At 48.5% G+C, this 17263-nt stretch overlaps 1 protein-coding gene across 6 annotated transcripts in view; it reads left to right on the top strand.

The window, feature by feature from the left end:
* The window catches only part of CORO1C (coronin 1C), a 47553-nt gene that overhangs the window by 15827 nt on the left and 14463 nt on the right, over nt 1-17263 (top strand). For 5 of the 6 annotated variants that reach the window (XM_037375657.1, XM_037375658.1, XM_037375660.1 and 2 more), the window contains 2 exons: nt 1798-1997; nt 14069-14191. In XM_037375657.1, coding sequence (XP_037231554.1) covers nt 1803-1997; nt 14069-14191 — 318 coding nt within the window. In that variant the 5' untranslated portion in view covers nt 1798-1802. Of the gene's footprint in view, nt 1-1345; nt 1365-1797; nt 1998-14068; nt 14192-17263 lie in introns of those variants that run through there. The other variant, XM_037375661.1, reaches the window with a different exon arrangement.

Raw genomic sequence — 17263 nt, 5'->3', positions numbered from 1 at the left:
ACCGACAATGGCTGGAAATAAATGCAGAGCCCTTGGTGCCTGCATCACCAGGTCATCAGTGGCCAAAAGCTACGTGGCCTCCACCCCACCCCAGGGACAGTCCCCATCACACAAATGACCCCGTAATCAGTGCACTTATTATTTGTGCCTGCAGAGGAGCTGGCTTTTCCCCAACAGGTAACGTGCTGCCCAGGCTGGGACCCTTCGCCTGGGCTTTGCTCTTCCATTGCGCTGGTGGCTCTGATGGTGCTTGTCCCAGTTTGTGCTGGCAGCAGCTGCCCAGACCGGAGCCAGAGCTGTGCTGGAGATGGCCAGTGCCGATTCCCAAATGCTCCAGCTGGATGTGGTTGGGGGGGAGCCGGTGGAAAACAAATACTCTGATTATTTTTTCTTATCTGTGCGGAAACTGGAGTATTCCACTGGATAGCTGTCTGTTATGTTAATGGTAACATTTTTCTCCTCTACAAACATACTGCGTGACTGCTGCTTTCCCAGCTCTGATGAGTACTTTCCTCTAGTTATTCAGCTTTTTGTTGCTGTTAATTTATCTTTTTTTTAACCGCCGAGACTACAAAACAGCCATCATTCCGCAGTCTCTTTTTTGCTCTGCTTTCATGCCCAGCCTTTGCAGTCAGAGACAGGCGTACAACCCTTTATCACTTTTGCTGCAGACAGGCTGTGCTGAGGGAGCCGTGCCGGAGCCGCGTTCGGAGTCTCTCACTTGAGAGCATCAGGCTGGTGGGTCTGGAGCAAGAAGCTCCATGCAGCTGAGCAGTTTTTCCCAGCCTCTCCATGTGCTTGGGGACCTACTGGGAGGCAAGCTAGGAGGTGGACTCTGCTTTTTTTAAAAAAAAAAAAAAATTTTTTGCTTTCCCTAGAGACCAGGGCAGAAAGATTTTTCTCATATGTAAAACCAGGATGCTATATGGAGGCTTTTCATCTTCCTGCAAGAGCTGCTTGAGGGAGAGAAATCTATGATGGGAAAAACCCTTCCCAGATGCACGGGCTCCAGGCAGTTGCTCGCTTCCAGGTTTGGTGTTCACATGCAGTGTTGTGCCCGTGTCGCCTTCCAGGTGCCGGAATTTTCCACGCCAGCCCCTTTCCCTCTATTCTAACTTAAGCCTTCTTGAAAATTATTTTTCTCAAGAGAAGTGCTACAGACACACTAAGTTAATTTGAGTCATTAGCTTGTTTCCATTACTCCTTTCTTCCTAGGAAACTAATTTTATTATTTTTTTTGTGAGATTTTGGAGTTAGAAGAAAGAAATGGAAGCTAGCGAACATGTGGAACCACTTCACAGTAACACCAGATTTTGAGAGCTTGCATTTTTATTTACGTCTTCTGGACCCTGCCTGACTTGAAAGTAAACAAGTTCAATCTGAGACCAGATTTATCCCCAAAAATATGTGGAGACTTGTCTAAAAACTGCTTTTAGGATTAGGAACTTCCTTACTGCAAAAGAGCATACATTTACAATGGGAAAACTGATGCTCAACTGGCAGATCCCTTCTGTAAAACACCCTTGGAAGTGCAGTCCAGTTGTTTGGTACTAAACAACCTTGAACTTTATTTTTTTAAAAAAAAAAAAAAAAAAGGCAAAACTGGCTGAGAACTTAGCAGGGCTAAAGCAAGGTGCAGGACTAGTGAGTGAAACTGTATTTCTGTGTTGCTGGCAGCGGGGTGATGGTGCAGATGAGAGGGTCCCATGGAGGTCCTTGGCAGGCATCTTCTGGGCGAGCAGGAGGTCCCTGCACCTGTAACTGATCTCCTTCTTTTGACGTTCCTCTTCCCTGCAGACACAATGAGGCGAGTGGTACGACAGAGCAAATTTCGGCACGTGTTTGGCCAAGCGGTGAAAAACGATCAGTGTTACGACGACATCCGCGTTTCCCGTGTTACTTGGGATAGCTCCTTTTGTGCAGTAAACCCCCGATTTGTTGCAATAATTGTAGATGCTAGCGGTGGCGGAGCGTTCCTGGTGCTGCCTTTGCACAAGGTAAGTGCTTTTTTTGAAAGTTTCTCGCTATTACCCGCTCAGCTTTGTTGTTGTGGCAGCACTGGTTTATGAATAACGTCAAGGCTGGGAAGTCTCTGCAGTGCTGTGACAAACGTTGCTCAGTAGTGCCATGTAAGAACCCATTTAATGTCTCTGTAATCAGCCTGATGCTTCCTCGACGTTAAACACAGCAAAGAAGCATTTTGTTTTACTAATCTGAGCCAGTTCCTTATGGCAGGAGTTTCTGTGTGGAATCACGCCCCTAATGAAGCCTCGTTATTTATGATAGCAGGGCTCAGGTTTTTTCCACTGTTGGGGATTCAGCTTTTTGAGCTCTGCAGGTGTCGCTTCATTCAGGAACGCACCTGAACCAAACTATTCCTTGCAGCCCTGTATCAGATGGATGCAGAGGTTCCAAGAAGGGTATTTCCATAGGTGATGTGGCCTTGGCATCTCAGCTGGTCCAGGCTGCTGCCAGCCCCTTTGGTTATTCTTTCTCTATACAGTGTAAGACCAGAATAACCTCAGTAAGAAAACAGCTCCTCCAGGTACCATCGCAGCTCTCCCAAATCAGAAGGCTGTGCCTAGGCTTTATCGTACTTCAGCCAGGTCTTTTTATCTCCCAGTACCTGATATACTGAGGAGAGGGGCTTCATCTGACCTCGGGCAGGGAAAAGCCCCTTATGTTCTCTGCTGTGCAAAGTGCTTGCTAAGGCTCCAAAAAATAATCTTCCAGTGAGCCCATGCATACATGCAACTTCTTTCCCTTCCACTTTGAATTTATTTGTAGAGCCCCAGGGGTGTGCTTTGCAAAACACACAGAAAAGTTAGGTTCCAGTCCGTCAGCCATGAGAATGGCCAGATCAAAGGCTTGGAGGGAGACTGAAGAGATGGGTACAGAAGCCTTCCTGGCAGTCTCTTACAGTCCTGTGTTATAAAAGCACAGAAGTGAGCAGGAACTGAAATAAATTCCTGTTGCCCCCTGATACTGCATGGAAAAAAATGACAGAGCATCTTTCTTCTGCCCTTGTTGGAGAGGGGTGTTCTCCCTTTCTGTTGCTTAACCAGCACATTCTGGTGACGGAAGTCTTTTTCTGTAAGGTTATTTTCTTTGTGACCCTCAAGCTTCTCTCTTAACTATACACTTAAGATGTCCTCAGTCTGTCATCAGCCCTGTCCTTCTTTTCCTAGCTCCATTTGCAGATCTGCCCCGTTTATATATAGGACTAGTGACCAGAATTGAATATAGCATCCCACATGGTGAGCGCATTCGAGTGCATTGCAGGAACAGAGGCTGCGAGTTCTCACTTATGCCTCGGTTGTGCTAAGTGAAGCCAGCCAAGCCCCTAGCCTACTGAAATAGCTCTCTATTTTCCTCATCTTATTAACAGCACTTCTTTGCAAGTATTCTGGTTTGCGCTCGTCTTCGGGCCACGCATCCTGCTCTTGCCCAAGCCACACACGGTGACACAGATCTCAATGGGAAATACCTTGCTCAACACAGCACGCGGTTGCACTCGTGTTGCATCACAGCATGATCAAATGCCAATGGCAAAGGACACGCACCCCTCTTTTTTTTTTTTTTTTTTCTTTTTCGCTCTTACTTCCCAATGTTTTCTCAGTCCCTGGCAGAAATCCCTGCTCGTTCCGAGTGATCTGGCCTTTTGCATTTTAAGTGCCATCTTATGTTTGAGGGGGTTTTAAGTTTATTCAGCTGTTCCTCCTGCTTTCCCCTGTATTTGCATTGCCTTCGCGCCCTGAGCGATGTTCCTGCCTTGTCCAGCTATTTAATTCTCACATAGATGAATGTTTCATGCAAAGCTGGAGGAACTCTGTTCCTAAACCCTCCAGCCCCACACGTTCTTTTGCAATGCAACACGTTGCTGGCTTTGCTGTAACCAGTTTCTAGGTTCCTCATTTATTTTTATAGCCTCGGCTGATGAAATTGTTCCTTTGGCTCCTTCAGCACCCGAACATTTTGGATTTCTGTTGACGGCCGTTTGGCAGGGGTAGGCACCGAGTTCCCACAGCAAGATGCTCGCTGGTGTACTTGGGCTGGGGAACGGGCTGACATTAAAGCACGGGTTTGTAAGATCGAGCCGTAAAACCCCACTTGCTGCATGTGCCGTGTGGCCGTGCCCTCCTGCCGGTGCTGAGCCGAGCCTGCGCCCCGCGGGGCCGCCGCCAGCCCCCGGTTTAGCGCATTTGAACCGTCATTTGCCTCGCCCAGTGCCGGTAGCGCCGTGGTTTTGTTGTTGCGGCGCTGCCTCTTGGCCGCCGGCTCCCTCGGCGGGCTGGGGGGCGCCCCGGGACCCCGCAGCGAGCGCCCATGTGGGGGCCGGAGGGGCCGGGCTGCTCCGCACCGCGCCGCGCCGCCCCGCCCGCCCCGCCGCGCCGCGCGCGCGCCCCCGCGCCCGCCGCAGCAGCACTGCGGCGGCCGCGGCTTTTTGCCTTATATGGTCATGGCAGCGCTCGGGGCCGCCGGCCGCCGCCGCGCTGATTGGCGGGGGCGGGGGCGCGGCGCGGCAAGTGCGCGGCCGTTAACCCCTGCGCTGCCGGGCCCAGCCGCGCCGCCGGGGCTCCGGTGCCGGTGTGCGGGGACCCAGGGGGCGCCATCCGCCGTCCCAGCCTTCGTTCCATCCTCAGTCCCTTCGTGCTCCATCCTCCCTTCCCTCCATGCGCCATCCTCCTTCCCTCCTTCTCTCCCTCCATGCTCTATTCCCCTTCCCTAAGTCCTCCCTCTCTCCCTCTGCCCATCCTCCTTCCCTCTCCCTCTGCCATATTCCTTCTTTCATTCCCTCCCTCCGTGCTCCACCCCTCTTCCCTCTCTCCCTCCCTCCACGCTCCATCCCCCTTCCCTCCCTCCACGCTCCATCCCTCTCTCCCTCTCTCCACGCTCCATCCCTCTCTCCCTCTCTCCACGCTCCATCCCTCTCTCCCTCTCTCCACGCTCCATCCCTCTCTCCCTCTCTCCACGCTCCATCCCTCTCTCCCTCTCTCCACGCTCCATCCCTCTCTCCCTCTCTCCACGCTCCATCCCTCTCTCCCTCTCTCCACGCTCCATCCCTCTCTCCCTCTCTCCACGCTCCATCCCTCTCTCCCTCTCTCCACGCTCCATCCCTCTCTCCACGCTCCATCCCTCTCTCCACGCTCCATCCCTCTCTCCACGCTCCATCCCTCTCTCCACGCTCCATCCCTCTCTCCACGCTCCATCCCTCTCTCCACGCTCCATCCCTCTCTCCACGCTCCATCCCTCTCTCCACGCTCCATCCCTCTCTCCACGCTCCATCCCTCTCTCCCTCCCTCCACGCTCCATCCTCCATCCTCCTTCCCTCTCTCCCTCCCTCACTGCTCCCACCCCTGGGGCTCCCCGCAGAGCCGGTGGGGAGCCACAGCCGGGGCTGGTGCAGCTGAGCCAGGCTTGCTGGCTGTGGAAACACTTTGTCTGAACTTCCCGTTTCCTTGCATGCACATGTGCAGGGCCTTTGCCAGGAACTCGCCATTCCCATGCTCCAGCAAGAGCCACGGCCACTGTCTGAGTTGCTGAAAATCGCAATTCCCACAGGTTGGTTAGTCTGGAGAGAGATGGCCTCTGTTGGAATGGACCACATATTTTTCAAAAGTGGTCATTTATATCAATTAATGGTGCCTAGATGATACGAGTCCAGCTAATCAGCATTAACTAGGGAAAAAAACCACTGAACAAACTTGCCTGCTTATTCTGGGCTAACACTGAGCAGAATGTTAGCATAGAGTATCACTGTTAGACTGGAAGCCTGCAGGGTTTTAGAGCTGATTTTCTTTGAGCCTTATCCCAGGCAACACAGCGGGTGCACTGGGAGGGCAGCCCTGGGATAAACCCCTTCGACCAAGCGCTGGGTGCCCCAGCCTATGCTGGCTGTGCTGCGAGATGAGCTGGACATCGCCTCCAGCATGGTAGGTAGGGCTGCTGGGAGGGAGCTGAGGAAGAGGGGGGTGAGGGAAGAAGCAGTTTTCCTGCTCACATCCCCTGGAGATTTCCCGTAGGAGCGGGATGGATGGTGCAGCCACCTGGGTGGCTCAGTGCTGTGCAAGGACCAAGAGTCCATTGTTCTGCCTTGTTCCTCCAGCCCTCCCGTCCTCAGCCTTTCAGGTGGTGGGCTTGTCATCTTCACTGCTGCGTGTCCTTCCTGGCAGCACGAACTCAGGACTGCCGGTTATCCCATGGGATGCTGTTGGGAAGAGCCGTGCCCCTTGCTGTGTGGTGTGCTCGCATCCCTCAGATGACTTTGGAAACGGCAGGGCAGAGACCTCCCTGCCTCCGATGTCAAAGGAGAGGGGTTGTGGGCAATACACTCACCCAGCTCGATGGGTGATCCCGCTTTTACAGCCATGATTAGAATTTTGTGGGTTTCTTGACGTGCTGGGGGAAGCGACTTGCAAATACCTGCATTTAGTCCGTGGTTCTGGTGCTGGGTCTACATTACAGCAGAACTGCATACAATTATTTTTCCTTTCCTTGAAAAATCTGTGCAGTTTTTATCTGCAAAGAAAAAAAATCTGCTGCAAAGGGGTCCTTTATGTTTCAGTTCATAGAAAGATGCCTTCAGCTGAACGTCACGTTGCATAAGGCTTTTAGAAGAGGCTTCTTCAGTCCCCTTTGGATACACCTTTTATTCGATTTTTCCATTTGTATGCCTGACTTCTTCTTGCACTCCCTTTACATAGGCAGCATTCCTCCAGAAGCTGGGATCAGATGGGTGCTGTGAGAGGCAATTAGCATGTGGGTGGGTGAGTGCACACCTCAGGAATGATCTTCTTGAAGGAATATGTTGTTCTGCAAGTGACATGCCTTACTGTTCAACCATGGCATATGTACGTTGTTAATCAGCTGTTCCAAATTCTCCTTCCTCCAGGAAGGACTGAAGGAAAAAAAATTACAATCTTTTTCTGAACTGGGTGTAAAATAAAATCAGGAGGTACTGCTGCAGTGGGTTTGTTGAGCCCTTCCAGCAATTTTTGGTGGAGCGTGGATGGAAGGATGTGAATTAAAATGAGTTACTGTTGTCTTGAGTTTGGCTCCTGAAGAGCCCTTGTCAGCCCTAGTGCTGTAGGTCTTTTTCATAGCAGTGTCCCTGTGAGAAAGTTGCAAGGTTAGAGACTACGAAGGGACTTTTCTCCCTAAATTTTGGTCAGATTTTCATGCCAGCTCAAGTTTTGAATGTTGGGTGGAGGAGGTGAAAAATCAAGACAACACTGCAACAACTGCATAAAAAAGGAACACACTGGTGGGTTTTAAAGACCAAAGTCATCTTGTGAGCAGTGGAACTGCTAAAACCTGGTTTCTTGTAGATTTTGCCTACATCTGCTCTGCATAGAGCAAATGTTGCCCAGGTCCTTTGCACTTCTTTTCTCTCTTGGCGCCCATCAGCTTGTGACCACCTCCCATGGGTGCTTCACTAGCCCAAGTGGGCTGTCTGTGCCGCTCAGGAGGGACATGGGCTTGAGTTATAATGCACCTTCCCAAGTGGGGCACTAATTTGGGTTTGTTTCTTTTATTTCACCTTGGGTTTTTCTTTAAAGCTGATTTAAACCAAAAAAGTTTATATTTATCGCTGTCAGCTTGATTCCAATGGATCATCGGGTTCTAGTGTGTTAGGGAAGAGAGGGCAGGAGTGTGGCTGATAATTCTCATTTCTGCAGGTGAGCAAGCAGCAAATACTGTCCCCTGTCTTACAGTCAACCGATGGTTTGTACAAACGTTGCTGCAATTTTAAGACCTTGTCCAATAATGAAAGTGGAAGAGGAGCTTGATAGTTTTGCCTGCAAGCAGTACGAAGGAGAGGTGGTTGCACTGGGGGAGCACCCGGTGTAATCCACATCTGCCTGCCTAAGCAGAGGTTAAAGCAGAGTGTGAGGAGTGGAGTAAGTTGCGTATTCATCCTATCATCAGATGAAAGATAACGTTGCGCCACCAGCAGCTTGAATTTCTGAGTCGTTCGTGGCATAAAGTTCCTGGTTGCTGTAGGGTGCAGGTGGATATATGCCAGCCATACGTACAAGAGCAGGGTGTAGGGGGGCCTGAAAGGGAGGGTAAAGTGCTGGGTTAGCTGTTAAAACTTCAGCTAAACTGAAATCTTGCAAGTCCAGGGACAAAATGAGTTCAACAGAAATGGTTGGATAAAGTAGCTTCTTTCCTGGGATCTGTTCAGACTTTCTTCTGTCTCCTCCTTTCCTGTCTGTGTTTTTACGGGTCCCAGTTTGTTTCGTCATGGCTGGTGCTGGAGTCCCGGCTCGTCTGTTCCCAGCTTAGGGGGATGAGCGTGTTTGGATGATGTGAGACGACTGTTCCCCGTGGGTCCTGTCTGGGTGCCCCCTCCCCGCTCAGCACCTCTCCCCTCTCTGGGTGGGTGCTCATCTTCCACCGCCCCCGCAACTGCAGCGGGTTTTACTGCTTCATCGCAGAATCCAGGACTTTTTAGGACACCAATTAGTTCTCCTTCAGTGGGAAAGGTAGTATGCCTGTTTTGCTAACAGGGGAATTAGCTGCTTTTGAAATCATACTTTATGGACAGAACAAAAGAGCGACTTTATATCTTGGTAATTGTAATTTCTGGACAACAGGTCTCTCTGTTTTGAATCTCTATCTTCTGCCTGAAGGCCTTTTACAGCTAAAAGTTAGCTGAGGCTGAAATTTCATTTTAAAGTTAATTCATTTTAGAGCTTTCCTCTAGAAACTGAGCCAGACATTAGCTGAAGTGCTGGAGTTGTGCTGTATACCCAGCTCTGAGTGACAGGAGTCAGCAGTCTGGGTTGGTTTTGGGGGGGCGGCTTGTGTTGGGGGGGGTTTTTTTCTTCCTTTTTTTAAAGCCAATGTGCAAGTAGCTGATTGCTGCAACAAACTCTGTGAAGGATTCTGCAGGCAAACACACAGAGCATCTTGCAGTTGCAACCAGCTCTTACCTCTCCATTCTCCAGTCAGCTGCAACCACCCAAACCACAAAGTCCCCGGCTGCTGCCGGTCCTGTCCCAGCGGTGTGACATGAACGTCGTCACTGCTGCCTGCTCCTCCTGCCCACGAGCCCAAAACCCTCCTGGCGGCGCTTGGAGCGGTGATGCCAAAGCTGCTGGGGCTGCTCAGTGCAGGGGTTTTTAAAGCCCTGCTCTCGCTGCTGGGGCAGGGCTGGCTTTGTGCAGGATCCCTGTCTGTCCCCACGGGTTTTCTTCCTTTTCTTCCCTCCTCTTTGTGCATCCATTTAGGTCTGGACTCTCCAAACAAGGACCTTTGTCTCTGTTCTGTAGCAGCCTGTAATGTCACAGCCCTGCAGCTGTCAAGGTGACAAAACCAGAACGGGAGCACTGCTGAGGAATTCCTGGAAGGGAGCAAGTGATGTTGACAGGGGTCTGGTTTGGAAGCAATATGAAGTTATGAATGCCTTAAAGTGTCCCATTGCATGATGTTACAGTAGAACTTTTGGGAGTAACACTTCTCATAATTTTCCGAATTAGTTATGGATGCCTTGATTGGTTTGCTGGGTGACTAACGTCTATTTGTCATGGTCACGAGAGAGCAATGCACTTTCCTTACATCCTCCTGCAGTATTTTCTCCCCGCTGCTTCCTGCGTGACCAGCTGCTGCAACCAGAGATGGAGGTTGGGTGGCCAGAGCACATTAAACCTCACTCAACGGGACTTGGTGTCACTTGGTGTTGTAAGGAAAACACACAATTTCGCTCAGAAAAAAAGGAATATTTTCTCTAACAGAGAAAAGGCACTAGTAGGTTTGCATTTCAAACTTTGCAGTTGTGACCTGATTTCCTTCCCCAAACTTCTGTGAAGTGAGGGTGGAGGAATTGCTTTTGCTTGTGCAACTTGATGCCACTTCCCTATTTTAAATGGTGATTTTAATGAGTGCAACCATGGGTCGGGGGAAGCAGCTGTTCTCCATGATATTTTTACCATAATCCATGAGCTGTTTTGTGCAACCAATTGCCCTTTTCTGGCAGAGAAGCGGTTGTAAAACGGTGAGATTAATTCATAAACCTACCACTTTTAGGAACAGTTTTCCTGTGCCACTTACCTGTCTCTTCTGGATTTAATAACAATTTTTCTTCATCTCATATATCTTTTTTTTTTTTAGTTCTGATCTGGGATACATGAAAGCCCTAAATGAATTCATTTGGTAAGGGCAGCTTACCACCTGTTGAAGGACCTGAATACTGAGTGTGCTTCTAGTCAGTGCCATCCACCATGTTAACAGTAATCCTCAAATTCACTTTTTTGGCTCACTTCTCATAAAATACAACTCTCTGAGTTTCACAAGTTGTTACTGTGATGTGTCGCTCAGAGTCATAATGGATTATGAGAAGGATTTAATTTCTTGAAGTTGTACTGAGTTAATTTTAAGCCATGTATCAACACTTGAGATTTATTTTAAATCCCTTACTAATTAAAAGATTACATTTTAAAAATAAATAAATAAATCCCCAAACCTGAGAGTATTACAGTAGTGTGAAAGTGCACCCATTTGGCAGCAAAGTTGCAAACCTCGTGGTGTTCTTGTGGCGGAGGCGTCTCTTTTAAAAGGAGTTGTATTTAGAAACGTTGAATTTTGTTTAATTTTACAGGCTGGTGTTTGGGTTTTTTTTAATAACCTACTGCAGGCTTCCTGGTTTTTCCCTTTTGGCAAAGCCCCCCAGGTATTGTTTTCAAAGTTCTGTGCACAGCTAATCCAGTGCAATGCCGGGAATCGGGGTCTCCTGCTCCGGAGAGGCGAATGCTGCTGGGAGGAGGGAGCCTACGGTGTAGCCTGTGTGGATGTTATTTACAAAACTGGCTTAGAGAGGTGGTAAAGTAACACTTGGGAGTTAAAGCCTGCTCATTTCTCACCATGCTGAGGGGAAGGTGTGCTGGGTCAGGCTCTGGGGTGGTGACATGGGGGGTTGTCCTTTGACAGCCCCCCCCCCCCAATACCCTTTGAAGGGTCAGGCTTTCTAATAAAAGTGGTGGTGTTTTTTTGAAGTGGAGCAGATGCAGTGCATTTAGAAGCCTTGCTGGGGGAAGCTCTTGCTCTTTGTTATGCGTTCAGGAAAGCACCATAGTTTCCTCTGCCCTGCAAAGATTTTTTTTGTCTCTGACCACAAGTCGGTAGCTTCTCTGAAAGCTGTTGGACTTCTGCTAGCTGAACTGCGGCTTTGCGCAGCGTGGCAGCCTTTCGGCCAGTAAGAACATAAGTAATTTCTGTCCATTTGCATCCTTATTTATTCTGATTTTGCTGTTCTGACGCTCTTCTCTGTGGATCCTGATGAGCAGTTAGGTCTTGTCCTTTCATGCCACAGTGCCATGTCCAAGCGTAGAAGCTGATGCCCCTGGGGTGTGCATCGCCCTGGCATTGCCTTCCTCTGTCTGCAGGCAGCGTGACAGCTCCTTCTTCTTTGCACTCTCTTTGCTTGGTTTTGTGAGTTTTTGGGAATAGACGTGCTTGTTGCTGTATCTCCCACACTGCTTCTGAACAACAGCTCATTTTCCCCATCCTTACTCTGCCTGTTCCCTTGTTTGGTTTGCATATGTCGCTATCCACACCCCGGCAGGAAAAGGGTGCATTTGACAGATGATGCAGATAAGCATCTTTTCACCTATAACACAAGGCAAAGATATTTCTGCTCGGTTTAGTTTAACTTCCCCTTTGTGCATCTATTTCTTCATGATCCACGTGGCTCTGGGCTGAGAAATACATGCCGTCCTGGTCCAAAACAGCTGCGCCTGTGCATCCATCTCAAAGTTCCTAGCTTGAGGACAAGACTCACTGTTATTCCAGCTTGGTGACAAGACTGAGCTTTACTCCAGCTTGCTGCTTCGCCTGCCGAGGGAAGGGGACTTGCTCCTGCATGGGAGCTGGAAGCCTGTGGCTGCACTGGTCCCTTCTGCTTTTGGGGCATTGGTAGCTCCCTCTTGCCGTGGGCTCACACAGAGCCTCCATCATCTCCTTTTCCTCATGAAAACACCCTCGGAGGGCTGCTGTTTAGTGAGCTAATGGAAGTACAAGATAGCTGGTTTAAAAAATGAGCTCCTTTTTAGGTGATCAAAAGCAGGCAGTGGGCTTGCCTGGTCCCTGCGGTCAGCTGGCTGTCACAAGCAGTTGGCTTGCTGCTGCTTGTGCTGTTCAGGTTCATCGTGATCAAAACTGAAAGGTGAAGTTTGTGGTTTAATTTGCTCAAATTGATCTTTTTTTTTTTTTCTCCCTGCAGTAATAAATTACTGTAAAAACCCTAAGCTAAGCTGACAAGCACTCGTGCAGCCTGCAAGTAATTACCATAGGCTCCTCTTAGAAGATTACTCAGAGCCCTGCTTAGGAGTAAGAACAGGTAGTTACTGATGTCTCGTAGTATTAGTCGTTATTTTTTTCTTTTGGTTTAGATCTATATTTGTGTTTGGCCTGTAATGTGACTTCGGAAGTACATTCGTACGCATGTGCTCTGCACGGTCCTTTTTTAATTAGATGAATTAAAATGGATAGGCTATACATGTCAGTCGGGTGTATTAATTTTTTTAATCCTATTTCACATTATAACATCCATGAGGGATTACACACTTTAATTTTTTGAATATCTGGTTTATGGCTTTTCATCTACAAAGCTTTTCATTTTTAATCATTTCAAAAGCATTTGAATGATCGTGACAGTCTTTTTTTTGAAACCTCAGTTTGGCCATTTAGGAAACAGGGGTTGTTTTGGTTCTGTAACTTCGTCTGTTTGGATCTATATCTTAGTTTTGATGCTAGTAGAGGTCTCCAGGTCAGTAGTCTTCAAAAGCCAGTATCCAGCATTATTCTGATCCTTTTGTGCATAAGACAGCATTGAATGGAAACAGCCTTCCGCATGGAGATGGGTAGGAGGCATATATTAAGGGATGTAACCTCTGAGGATGGGGAACGTTACCACCGAATGGCAGAAGTGAAATGCCATCCATTTCTTCTGCATGTTTAAACATGAAAGAAGACGACCTCTGTCCCAAGACCTTTCCCTCCTGTGTCTCTTCTCCCGTTGCTCATGAAAAGGCCATCGCGGCATTCCCTGGAAACAAAACCCCTTGGAGCGGGACCCAGATTCTGGCCCTGGAAGTGCAGGAGTCTCCTGCTCACCCTGCTGCTACCACCGTGTGTCTTCAGTATTTTAAATATTGCTTTCCATCCGTGTGAGACTTGACTGAGAGAGAACCATGATTACCCAGAGTGACTTTTCTTCCCTTTCACCCAGAGGAAGCAGGGGTATTAGGTGCATCAGCAGTTCGGGGGGGGGGGTTGGTTGCTTCAGGATATTGAGGGGCTCCATCAGCAAAACGTACACCCAGTTGGCAGAGCTGGTGCCTTTGCAACGACTGGGTTGGCATCACTAGATTGGTCTCCATTCAAACGGGAACATCTCATTAGCTTGTTTTCTTGGAAACTTTACCTGTGTGGTGAGCTTGACTTTGGCAGCTTGCTGGTGGCCTTGGTCCTCTGGCCATGGAGGGGGAGGCAGGGAGTGGGGTGGGTGGCTGTGGCAGTCTGTCCTGGCAGTATTTATTCCTGAAAACAGTATTTTACTCTGCACAATTGTGTCCTAAAAACTTTCCATCTAAGCAAAATACTTCTATGATGAAAACAAGCAGACTTGGTACATTCAATGACCAGCAAAACCCTTCAATTAAAATTTTAGCTTGGTTATCTTTAGCTGTTGCTGCCCACTGTTGCAAAGCACAGACAAAACCAGAGCTTCAGTGGTCGGGCAGAGCCCTCTTCCTGAAACGCTGGGACAGACAAAGGGACAGCATCGGAGAAAATGCTGAGATATGGGCAGCAAAGCATTGCTGCATCCAAGGGGTGGCAAAGCCCTCCTGCGCTGAACCTCTGAACCCTTTCCTTGTAGCATCGGGAGTTTCCAGCTAGTTGATGCTGCAGAAAGAGAGTTGCTGGTTTGTCTCCTCCACAGATACATGAGACTATTCAAATTTCATGACATTGTGAATACTGAAAGAGTTAATGGAGAATTAGGATCTCCTCTGCTCTGTGCTGTCTGTGTATTACAGCTCTCCTTCTTGTTTCCCTCCCGCAGACAGGCAGAATTGACAAGTCCTACCCAACAGTGTGTGGCCACACGGGACCAGTGCTGGACATAGACTGGTGTCCTCATAATGACCAGGTCATCGCTAGCGGCTCTGAGGACTGCACCGTCATGGTAAGAGTGTGTTTAATTAGTCTTGCAGGGTGGGGTTTGCTAAAAAGGCTGCTGCAGGTGACACTTGTATTTCTGAAGACGCCTCCTGTTCTGCCGATGCGAGAGTGGTCGTGGGCATTCTGCACGTTTGATCTCGCCGTGAGAAATGATGCTATCTTGGCTGCAGGACCTAGTGAAAAATTAGAGCATGAAGTAGCAGAGCGAGCTTTATAATCTGCCCTAACAGTGGGATTTGGACTCTCACAACTGGCACTTTCTTCTCGCATTACTGGTTGAGAAGGTGCAGCCTCAGACTTCTGGGAAGAATCTCTTCAGCACTGAGATGACACTTCTTGTAACAGCCTTGGCTCGTGTCTTCCTGGCTTTGGCTTCAGTCGCTCTTCCATTTTTTTTCTTCCCCTGGGGATTTGTCTGATGTTTGGGAAGAGGAAAGAGAAGGAAGAGTGCCAGTCAGGGGTGAGGTGTTTTGATTTGTCATGCTTTGCAGAAGACATAGGCGGCTCCTTACCTCGAATATCCTAATGGATGCAGTGGGGTGTGTTGCGAAGAGGTGGGGATTGGAAGGTAACAAGCCCATCAGCTTTCAGAATTGCTTCAGCCCTTGATTTCAGGGTGGCACTTTATGTTTTTCCTATATCTACAGGTTGTGAGTAGATGTTGAAAGGGCTTTTTTTAATAAATAAATAGTAATCCCAATTCTGCACCTGACATCCTTGGTGCTGAGATGTATTTTACCTCGGTCGGAGCCCACTGAACAATAGACGACCTTGCTCAGTGATGGATGTGGAATCTCGTGTATGCAAACACAGCAGAATAAGTGAAAGAAAATCCTTGTAAGATGAAATAATGCCAAATAACTTCAGTGATCTTTGGCCATATTTAGAAATGCTGTAGGCTGAATGTTATATTGAAATCTTATTATAGATCATGTCAGATAAATTCCTTTGCTTCTGTTCATCGTTAAAATGTTTGGGAGGGGATTCATCCCAAGAGGCTTATCCTGGGACAGCTCTTGCCTGCAATCTCTCAGTCTTGGAAGCTGAAGCATGTTAACAAAATGTACTATATTTAATATTAAACGAAACAACAAGCTTTGGTGTTTGTAACGTTCACTACTGGACTAGAACTAAGCTTTGAAGGATGCAGGAGCGTTCCTCCAGAAACCAGGATCCAGAAGGGCTGCAAGTCGGAAGGAACAGCTTGTGAAACATGAGCATCAACAGAAGCAGGGGAAGCTAAGGTCCATGGCTGCCTTTTTGGAGGCAAAATCAGTCTCTCATCCGAATGCAATGAGAAGTATGTTGTGAGGCTCCAGAGGGATTGAATTATGTAGAAAAACCAACAGTGTTCAGTTAAGAGTGGTCCAAATGCTCCTGATGTAGACACAAACTGCAGGAATCTACACCTACAACCGTGCCAACAAGTTCTGTGGGGCATGGGTTCACGGTGGGTTATCTGCACGCACTGAAGTGGGGGGTGAGCTTCCCCTCCAACCCTGGAGGCAACACGCGTGTGGACAGACACCACGGGGTAGCTGGCTGCTGGCTTGCACACCCGTCTTTGGTGTAGGGTACTTCTTGGTGTGACTGCGTCTTGAGTGGAAGGGAGCAAGCAACTGGGAAGGTGAAGTAACCTGAGTCCTTGCGGTGCTTGAAGGAACAAGCATATGCAACTCGTGAGCTGGAAGTTGTGAGGTGCATGTTAGCTGGAGGTTTAAAATGCAGTGAAGCTGAGTGCCACAGCAGCGATGGAGAAAGCAAAGGGGACTGAAGACTTAAGTTCAGTCTCCTGTTAAGTATCGCGTAACTTCTGGTGGGAAATCATAGATTCCTAGAATGGTTTGGGTTGGAAGGGGCCTTAAAGACCACCTAGTTCCACCCCCCTGCCACGGGCAGGGACACCTTCCACCAGCCCAGGTTGCTCCCAGCCCCATCCAGCCCGGCCTTGAGCACCTCCAGGGATGGGGCACCCACAGCTGCGCTGGGCAGCCTGTGCCAGTGTCCCACCACCCTCACAGTAAAGAATTTCTTCCTAATCTAGATCTAATCTAAACTAATCTGCCCTCTTTTAGTTTAAAACCATTACCCCTTGTCCTATCACTATACGCCCAACTAAAATGATGTATCCCAAATCATTTGGGACAGTTGTTAACTGGGCTGGACAGAGCTAGAGTATGAAAAGAACGCCCCTGGCCTGGACTGTTTGGAAACAAACTAGAATTCGCTAATGAGCCTTCCCATTTTTAATTGCTTTTCTGTCCTGGCACGAGTCATTTAGCATCCTGTTTTCTTTGCTTTTCTTTAATAAAGGTTTTACAGTCCTGCTTCCTGAACAGCTTGTCACTGAATAAACTCATCTTACTTTAGAGGATATGTGGTTGTTCATCAGCTCTGAACTCTTCATTAGCCAACATGAAATGAGAAAAAGTGATGCGGTAGAGGAAATCACGTGGCTTTCTGCAGAAGTGCCAGCTGCTTTTAAAAAAAATATATACCTTATGTTTTGAAAGACCATCTGTGTCTTGGCACCCAAGGATTTAGGATCTTGCCCTGTGCCACAACAGATCTGATCAACGTCAGCAAGACATGTGTTGAGGGAGAGAGCACGGCTTTGAGATGCTATCTGACCCGTGTCTTGAGGTGAAGAGGGCTGGTTCCCTGCACCAGAGCTTCGAACTGCCTTGCAGCCTTTGTGTTGCGCAAGGAAGGTGAATTTGGCCATTTCAAAAGCTAGAAACGTTTTCATCTAAATAAAAACTCAGATTTGTAGGAGGTGGAAGTGTCCCGTGAGCTCCCTATAACTGTTGAACAGGCAGTATTTGAGATCATTAGACTAAGGGTTAAAAGTAGAGAAGATCTCTTTTTCTGATCCTGCTGAGCTTTGTAGCTTGGACAGCTTTCGAGGTGTAACTGCAGCTGCGTCAGTTTGGTGCAAGGCACTTGGTAGGTGTGATCTGACAGTTCCAGGTGATGCTCTCATTCCTTCCCCTGGCCAGTCTGATGCATTCAGAAATAATTTGGCGGTAGAGAAGAAAAAAAGGGTGGAGGGCAATGCTTAGGACATCTCACCCTT

Source organism: Falco rusticolus, chromosome 1, assembly GCF_015220075.1.
Source record: "Falco rusticolus isolate bFalRus1 chromosome 1, bFalRus1.pri, whole genome shotgun sequence".
NCBI lineage: Eukaryota > Metazoa > Chordata > Aves > Falconiformes > Falconidae > Falco > Falco rusticolus.
Note: the sequence above shows the minus strand (reverse complement) of the source record. Positions and strands in the feature narration are given on the sequence as shown.